Genomic DNA, 9,292 nt, shown 5'->3' on the forward strand with positions numbered 1-9,292 from the left:
CCTAAAGAACAGATTTCACCCTGTATTTATCAGCCTATGCCTAAAGAACTGATTTCACCCTGTATTGATCGGCCTATTCCTAAAGAACAGATTTCACCCTGTATTGATCGGACTATTCCTAAAGAACAGATTTCACCCTGTATTGATCGGCCTATGCCTAAAGAACAGATTTCACCCTGTATTGATTGGCCTATTCCTAAGGAACAGATTTCACCCTGTATTGATCGGCCTATTCCTAAAGAACAGATTTCACCCTGTATTGATTGGCCTATTCCTAAAGAACAGATTTCACCCTGTATTGATCGGCCTATGTCTAAAGAACAGATTTCACTCTGTATTGATTGGCCTATTCCTAAAGAACAGATTTCACCCTGTATTGATCGGCCTATTCCTAAAGAACAGATTTCACCCTGTATTCTGCTCTGATCTTACAGCATGAATGAAATATTTATAGCTAAATAAGATTACATAGTCCTCTACTTGACCTCAGGTCAGAAATATAATTTGCTAAAAAAAACCTTTTACAAAAGGAATAATTTCATTCTGGAAGGTTCTAAATGTTTACAAGATATAATCTGTTACTAAAAGAATAATATAAAATGTGTTAAGCAACAGGAAGACCTGGCATTTCATGGGGAACTTAAATGTTCTAGAGATAAATGTTGTAGAGATAAACATGTTTACAAATAAAAATCAATTATTCAGGTCAGGTAGAAAATAAATTTGATTTTGGACAAGGTTAAGTCCAAAATACAATTATCCATTGCATATAATGAATAAAAAAGTACAAACATAACAAATAGTGCAAGAAAGATTTATGCATTAAAGCTTTAATTTTAATATGAATGACACATGAAACAACATAAAATTTCTATATACATGAAAGTGCATCTGCTATTAGTCTGTCTTTTCCCTTAATGTGACTGATGTCAATACTGTGTTCTTGCAATATTAAACTCCACATTAATAATCTCTGATTTTTCTTTTTTTATCAATGAAAGAAAGGGAGTTGTGACCAGAGAAGGAGCTGAACTAATATACATTTCAGGGTGTTGCAATGTGAATATCAAAGCCAAACATTCCTTCTCGATTGTGGAATAATTTCTCTGGTGCTTATTTAATTTCCTCAAAAATTAGCACGATGGATTATCTACACCATTATTTCTTAATGAATGAACACTGCACCAACCCCAATATCACTCGCATCAATAGATATTTTAAATAATTTAAATTTGGAGCAAAAAGAACTGGTGCACTCTTGAATCAGCTCCTACAAAGTCCAGTTCTTCTTTGTAATTGACTAAGATCAAGGAATGACATCCACGGGTTTTTGTCGAAAATCATCTGGAAATGGTGGGAAGGTTCTGTCAAATGCTACGTCTTGGAGAAACACGGTTGTTGTGCCATTTTACCCCACAAGTAATTTAACATCACTCTGGCAAACGAACACCTTCCTTCGTTTTTCTCCATGTGGTCTAAAGTGATGCCTTCCTGCTCCGGGTATTTCTCTTTAAATTTCTGTTGGTCTTCAGGAGTGTGGCACCAGGAAGGATAGCTGCTGGCTTCTTATTTCAGTTTTGAAAAGGTATCCATGTAGTCTGCGAAAATGCCTTTCTGAGTCTCATTGCCCTTGTAGTATTTTTCTGTCTTAGGAAAGTGGTAAATTTCGTACACTTCTAACAGTTGGTATCCCAGGTCCAGAGCTTTGAACAATTCCATGCTGACCCACATTCCTGTCATGTTCTTCCTGGGTGTGTTGATAGGGCTGGTCTTGGTTGCACGTTTCGGCACAAGTACAGCACAAGGGAAACATCAGTTTTCCTTGGCAATGGTGAGGTAAAACAGGATGGTACAAGTCCATGAGGCAAGAATTTGCACTTAATCAATCTTTCATATTGTCGAATGTTGTCCAGGTCGATGTGTTCTGTCAGCAATTGCTGGTGCCCTGCGGGAAAGTGACAATACGTGCACATGTAAGGATACAACGAACACACATCCAATTATTATATTTCTTCTCCATTCTCTTCATCAGTGTGGTATGGCAAACAGGTGGCATTTGTCCATCCTCCATACAAAATGTCCCTCTGGTTCAGAGGGTCGACAAACTTGTAACTTTCCATGATGCATTTAAACTCAGAATTGGTTTTAAAACAGTGATCATAATCGTGTTCCCACATTTTTACCACTTGGTATCCTTCCTGTTCTAACTTCAAGCACTCCTGACCAGTGGACTCATATAAGTCTTCCATGGTATGTTGTAAAAACTGATTTTATTGTCACATTGAGGGTAGCAGATGGGACATCCATGAAAAAAGCATCTGTTAAAACTCGTACATGATCTTGGGGTTTTCTATGTCCCAGCCATGCACCAAATCCATTTGTCTTCCTTGTCGCACAAGTAATGTAGCCAGCGTAGGGCTTTGACCCAGTATTGATGTTTGACAAAATTCATCGTTTAAGGGCTTATGACAGCCAGGGTATTTTTGGAAATGAATCATTGACAGTACACTAAGAAACATGCTTTGGCAATGGTACAGGCTTCTTTCAAAGGGTTGATCCCTCCATGTTCCATGAACAGTTCTCAAAATTTTCCACAGCAATGCCATAAAATGTCCACTTTAGAATGAAAATACTTTAGCATTTCTTCCTGAAAATTGAAGGGGTCCAAGGCATGAGTCTGGTAGCAAGCATAGAAAGCTTGTTGTTCAGCACACATGTTGGCAGGGTCATAGTAGTGAGCCTCAGGCAAATGGGGTAGAATGGCATGTTGATTGGTTTCGATATTGAAAAAGTGCAGAAAATAACCTTTGGCCATTTCTGTCATTCCAAATGTTTTAGGCATTCAACTCAAAGGCATGGCCAAGTAACTCATTGAATCTTTAAACCGCACTTGCCCCACTTGCATGGAAATGATTTTGGCTCCATTCAGTCAGTTTCGGATGTTCAGTACTTTGTTCCGTATAGTATCTGATAAGAAATTGTGCATCGTATCCAGAGAAATTGTGAGCAATCACTGTGGCATTGCAATGACAATCTCTGTAATATTCGATGTCCTCTTAGCTCCATGTCTCGTCGATGGGTCTAAGAGCCATTGGGTGAAATTGGCCAACATGTTAGATCCCCGAAATATTTTTTCACGTCCTCCAGGAATCTTGCTGCAGGAAGGGCAATGAATAAAGTTAGCTCTTGGATGCACTTCTCACACGCTCGATGAGCCACACAGAAACTAGTAATGTGAATGCCAGTCTCTTGCACACATTCAAAATCGAAAAAGATGAAATTGCCTTTCTTCAGATCATCTTCCTCCTCTTGTTCAGAATGGTATTTTTAAATGTAGCATTCGTGTTCCAAGTCCACAATTTGGCAACAAATGTGATATTGTTTCTTTCCTTGACCAACATGTAACTTAGCACTATTGTCCACAAGTAGGACACAATGACAGGAGATGACAAGCACTTTTCCACTGTGAACCTTGCGTCTTCAATGTTTTTGGTAACAGGTTGGACTGACAAAAGTGTGCTGACAAGCTGGGCAATTCACTTGTTCTTGTCCCTCATCAAGATAGGGTTTAGAGGCCAAATATCCCCCACAATGCTTGTGTTGCTCTTGATTTTTATAACCATATTCACCTTTCTCATACCGTTCCGGTGGCCTATTGTTAGAGCATCCACCTCAGATGTGGGAGGTCGTGGGTTCAATCCCTAGCTGAGTCATACCAAAGACTTACAAAAATGGTACTAACAGCTGCCTAAATTGGCGCTCAGCATTAATAGGTTAGTGTTAGGACTGGTCGGCCTGGTGTCAGGATAATGTGACTGGGTGGGACATCATGCTACATGTCTGCGGCATGATGCCCCAGTGCTGGACATCACTATAAACTGTCACACTGCAGACATCGTAGTGATATGACTGAAATTTTTTTAAACCTACGTTAAAAACCCAAATCACACACCTTTTTCACAATAATAACTGTATCCCAGGAATGGGGTGATACTGGTGATGGCATCAAAATGTTCATCATGATGACGTGAATGTATTTTCTGTCTTTGAAATCTTTGCCTCAAAACAACAGAGGTCCACGCTCTTCTTGAGGGTTCACTTTCAAGGTGTAACATGGAGCCAAGACATCTTGCAAATTTTGCATTTCAGGAATGCCAGAGGGTGTGTCTTTGGACAGGCCAGCCTGCTGTTACAGGAGTACTGCTTGTCTTCATCGTTTGGCTCGGTCCGATCATTGAATAGTTTTCCAGGCTCTTTTCCATTCTAACGTGTCGTTCTTGTCAGCATATGTTCATCCTATGATGATGGCATGGGCTAAACACATCTGGTCTTGAGGGTTGTTAATTTGGAAGAGGCTGCGAAGGTCATCAAGCAAAATCACATCCTGTCCCTTGGGAATGAGACATGTGGGTCATGAACAGTGTCGCTTTTCCATCAGTGATGTAAAACTTGTCATTGGATTGTTGCAAGTGTTGAATCTTGTTGATGACTTTGGAAGGTGTCAGTTCTGCCAGGCTGCTAAACTCAATCCAAACGGGGACATCAAACTGTTGTGATGAATGGAAAGTCTCAAGTGATCATCTTCTTTGGCTTCACGTTGTTGTTTCAGTGTGGTTAACAAAGAATCCCACACCTCAGTGATGAATCCCTCTGCTTTCTCCAACAGTACTTCAGAATTGAGATCTTTAAACTTCATCGTGTACATGTAAGCAGTAGTTCTAAATTTTCTTGAGAAGCGCTTTTCCATCTCTCGAATGTGGTAGTACTTTTGAGGAGTTAATGGTGGACTTTGGTTGGGTGTAGACTCTCTGGGTCTGGATTCTGGCTCACTCATGTCATCTTTAAAATCAGTGGCATGAATCTAAGCCAAGAATTCAGCTACTGTGCGAGGTGATAAATCACATTTCTGCCTCTTACTTTCTTCTCCTTTCTCCACAAAATGATGCGATCATTTCATCTTGACTGCAAAAAGTCAAATGACTAAGTTTTTATATCAATGTCAGGTCAGTGTCTTCCCTATACAAAGGTTCAATGTCTCAGTATTCATGTCCCTCTCAAACCGACCGGAACGATGGAAGAGCCCTCACAGAACTTCTGATCAGAGTTTTGCAAGGTGTCATACAAAAGTTTTCTTCAGGCAAGCCAACGGACTACACCCCCTCCTTTCGAGATAAAAGTCAAGATACTTGCTATATCTGTAAGAAGAAAGGACATTGGGCTATAGAATGTCCGGACCGTAAAGAAAGCAAGACATGTGTCTGAAGAGACAAAAGTAAAGATACCTGTTATCATTGTCAAGAGAAAGGACATTGATCTTCAGAATGCCCTAAAAAACAACAGGAGCAAGAAGAAGAGGTGGGTTCACAACAGGAAGAGGTACCTTCACAAAAGGAAGAAACCTGACATGTTCAGAAAGATAAAAAAGAGAAGAAAAGAAAAAAAGAGAAAGTGAGGACGAAGGAGGAAAAACCTGTGAAAGTGAAGAAATTAAAAAAAACAGTGAACAAACACACACAGGAGAAGTCTATGAACTTTTTAAAGTCTTGTGTTGTGAAATGGATTGCAAATTCGTAACAGATTAGACCAGACAAAAAACGTAAGTGTCTCTCGGTTTTGATGTTGTAGAATGTGGACCTACACTCACACAATCACATACGTACATCATAGACAAAAAAATGGATTTTGAATTTTAATCGATTTTGGCAAAATGAATGCTATCTCTTTTCAAGAGAGGTGAGTGACCCTGAAAAGGACTGTTGGGTGTTTTTTTTTATATTAAAACAACAACCTCAGGAACAGGAAGGAATCAGCTTTAACTGACTTACACTTTTGCCACGGCCAGGGCCTACTTCTGGACTTGCTCCTGCTGATGATGGCTTGGTAGAAATCACTAGTGGTGAGTATCTCAGGTGTAGTAACAGGGTTGGGATGTTTGGCTCAGGAAGGTCTTTTTCTCTTGGGTTGTATTAAAGAAGTCTGATACATTTGTTTCAGACTCCTTAACTCTGCCAAAATATCTAAGAGTACCATCACCATTTGACTTTCACTGTCCTCCTTCTCTCGTAGACCTTGTTTCTTCTCTGCTGCTGCTTCTTCTTCCTGTCATTTCCTCCTTCTTGCCTCTTTTTCTTGCTGTTGCTGTTGATGAGAAAAGCTTGTTCTTCTTTCTGATGCTGTAAAAAAATTTCCAATTCTTCTTTCTGTCTCTGTTAAAGATCCTTGACATGTGGTAAAGAAGGAGAAGGTGGCGAAGGTGCTGGTACTGGAACAAATTCTTGCGAATAAGAGAGAAAATCCACTAAATCCCAATTAAAATTAGTCTCTTCTGGCAGTAGGGCTGTATTGACTATGCCATCGCTTCTCATCTCCACAGCATGTGCACCTCAATTCATCATCTTGGTTTCCATCATGTTTGAAAACTTTGTCCCACTGAGTCACTGCACACAGATGTTAGCACATCTATGTAGGGAATGTGACATTACAATCAACTCTCTTCGGAATGGAAGACAGACTCCATACTGTGACTAAATTTTTTAACGCGTTACAAAAACTAAATCCGTTTCGATGTGTTCTTCCAGTATAAAAAGAACCAGTTCACTTCATTCCCTTCACCTGTTCGCCACAGGATGTGGACTAACATTGAATCATCTACCCTTGTATCATTGATGCTGTTCCGTACGGACTTACCCATGTATGTCAGATCATGATGGAAAATCATCCTGATCACCGATACAAGCATTTGGAAAAGAAGAATCTATGTGGAGAGACAAGGCTGTCTGAGAGTCCTCATCTACCATCTAGAAGTCAGAAGTTTGAGGAAGAGAAGACTGATGTGATGTCCTCTCTATTAACGGAATATTAACACAAAAAAATAAAGGCCCTTTTCAGGGACACTCCACTGCCTTGAAAAGATATTTATTCTCTTTGCAATATATGTGTGTTTGTGTGTCTTTGTTTACCCACTCCACCTATTGATCCTATATAATACCCTAACTTTCCCTTTCCCTATACGGTCCCAATATTCCCCATGTTCAATTCCCTTTATGCCATGGGGGGGCAGCAAAAATCTTGTCGCTAAATAGCCCCACAAATGTTTTGACTGGGATTTCCACTGTTGCTAAACAGCCCCCTATTACTACTAGTATGACACAAACTGGGTCAAAAACACATACAGACTTCACTTTATGAAAAAAGCAGATGTTTATACCAAGGAATCAGATTATACAAACATATTAGCCATTATGCTTTTTGTTGTAAAAACGTTTCTTGTGTAATGTATATTTTAAGCTAGGCTCGATATATATGACTGAGATATTGCTACTGTCAGTAGTAGGACCACTGTTGGTCCATCTACTGGTAATATTCCAGTACGATACCAGTAGGACCACTGTCAGCCCATCTACCAGTAATATTCCAGTACGATACCAGTAGGACCACTGTCAGCCCATCTACCGGTAATATTCCAGTACGATAGCAGTAGGACCACTGTCGGCCCATCTACTGGTAATATTCCAGTACGATACCAGTAGGACCACTGTTGGCCCATCTACTGGTATTCTACATAAGATTCTTATCTAGAGACACTGGTGTGTCTGTGAGCGTGTGTGTGTGTGATTTAGATTTTTAAGGTAGCTTTAACATGTTTCAGTCATATTGCTATGATACTTTCAGTATGGCAGTTTATTATAATGTCTAGCACTCTATTCTCTTAGTATGTCTGCAAAAACAGTAATAACTACTAAACTAAATAATGTGTGTGTTACACGGTTCGTCTTATAATAGTTCACATGGTCCGAATCAGCCCGTCATCTGGTCCGAATCAGCCCGTAATTTGGGCCGAATAAGCCCGTCATTTGGGCCGAATCGGCTATGGTCCGAATCAGCCAGGGTCCGAATCAGCCAGCATTCGGTGGGACATCATGCTACAAGTCTGCGGCATGATGCCTCAGTGCTAGCCAACACTATAAAAACTGCCACACTGCAGACATCATAGCTATATGACTGAAAAATAGTTAAAACTACGTTAAAAATCCAAATCACACACACACACACACACACACACACACACGCACACACACCAGTGGAGTATGGGAGGAAGGAGGGATGTGGCAAACGCTAAAGATCGAGGACTTTTTCATCACGCGATGAAAGTAAGAATTAAAAAAAATCTTTTAACGAAAATACAATTTCCTATTGAAAGTACTTACCAGAAAAATAGCCGGGACAATATGAAGCACATTTTTCTGTCGTTCTTTGAAGGTCAGAATGCACACAGATTAGCGCACATGATACACACGTTTCGGCACTGAGTTCCCAGAATTGGCCCGTAGGACACACAGACCGAGCTAATACTGAACAAATATTAGTCAAAAGGAAATAAATATTAAAGACATATTTCAGCTGAAACACCCACATGATCGATATAATACACCCTAACGAGGAAACAAACTCATCCATCCATTGGCAATTGATTCAATTACTGTTACTTGTTGATAATTTTATTGTTGCGTCAAATGATCACGTGATTTTCATGGTAAGACTTGGAAATCCCCTTCGAATGAGTTTGCTAATCATTGGAGAATGCCCATGTGACGTCATTTGCATGAGAAGAACTTTGTTTGGCAGACTCAATAGCAACGAAGGAGAAGAAATATATCTATTATTAAAAAAGATCTAATATATTAGGTTTAATTTTCTTTTCTTTGTATCTAAAACAATTATTATGCAATGTATTACAAATCAGTCCACAAATGTGCACTGCGCCGTCCCAAGTATTTTGGAGTTGACATCGTGGCAATGCAAAAAGTATTTTCGTCAGGCTTTCTCGTAAAATGATTTTGCAGGGCTGAGCAAATCACATAGCCCGACGTCCCGGACTAGTCATTTTTGAAATCGGACAAGTAAAATTTTCCAAGTTGCTAGTCCGGGACAAGTGCTTTTTAAAAAAGTCGGGCTAGTCCTTATTTTCGTACTTTAATCACTATATCTGCCTTTATTTGGCCAATCATGCCCTCTGGGCGTAGTGAATACTTGTTTCTACCCCTCTTCGTGTATACATTTACATCCTTTTACCGCTTTACTGCACATTGGGCTAAGCGACCAAATTATCGGCAAATCAAAACACGCCAAACAAAAGAAAGCCAGTATCATCAATTAGCAGCGTTGGAAGCGGTTTTGTTACAATGAGTTTATTCAATCTAGATCTTAACGAGCGGCTCACTATGATTTTAATCCAGCGAGTCAGTGTATCAAAATATTGAAAGGTACTTTACCGACATCAATGTTGGTTTCC

The 9,292-nt window shown here is 39.8% G+C and overlaps 1 protein-coding gene across 2 annotated transcripts in view; it reads right to left on the reverse strand.

Moving 5' to 3' along the window:
* Nucleotides 1-8,666, reverse strand: part of LOC149806245 (uncharacterized) — a 32,252-nt gene extending 23,586 nt beyond the window's left edge. Inside the window, exon 1 of one of the 2 annotated variants that reach the window (XM_089951194.1) lies at nt 8,208-8,666. In XM_089951194.1, coding sequence (XP_089807320.1) covers nt 8,208-8,457 — 250 coding nt within the window. In that variant the 5' untranslated portion in view covers nt 8,458-8,666. The remainder of the gene's footprint in view (nt 1-8,207) is intronic. The other variant, XM_089951193.1, reaches the window with a different exon arrangement.
* Between the last annotated feature and the right edge of the window lie 626 nt (nt 8,667-9,292).

This window comes from Sinohyriopsis cumingii, chromosome 2 (genome assembly GCF_028554795.1).
Source record: "Sinohyriopsis cumingii isolate HCF-2022 chromosome 2, ASM2855479v2, whole genome shotgun sequence".
NCBI lineage: Eukaryota > Metazoa > Mollusca > Bivalvia > Unionida > Unionidae > Sinohyriopsis > Sinohyriopsis cumingii.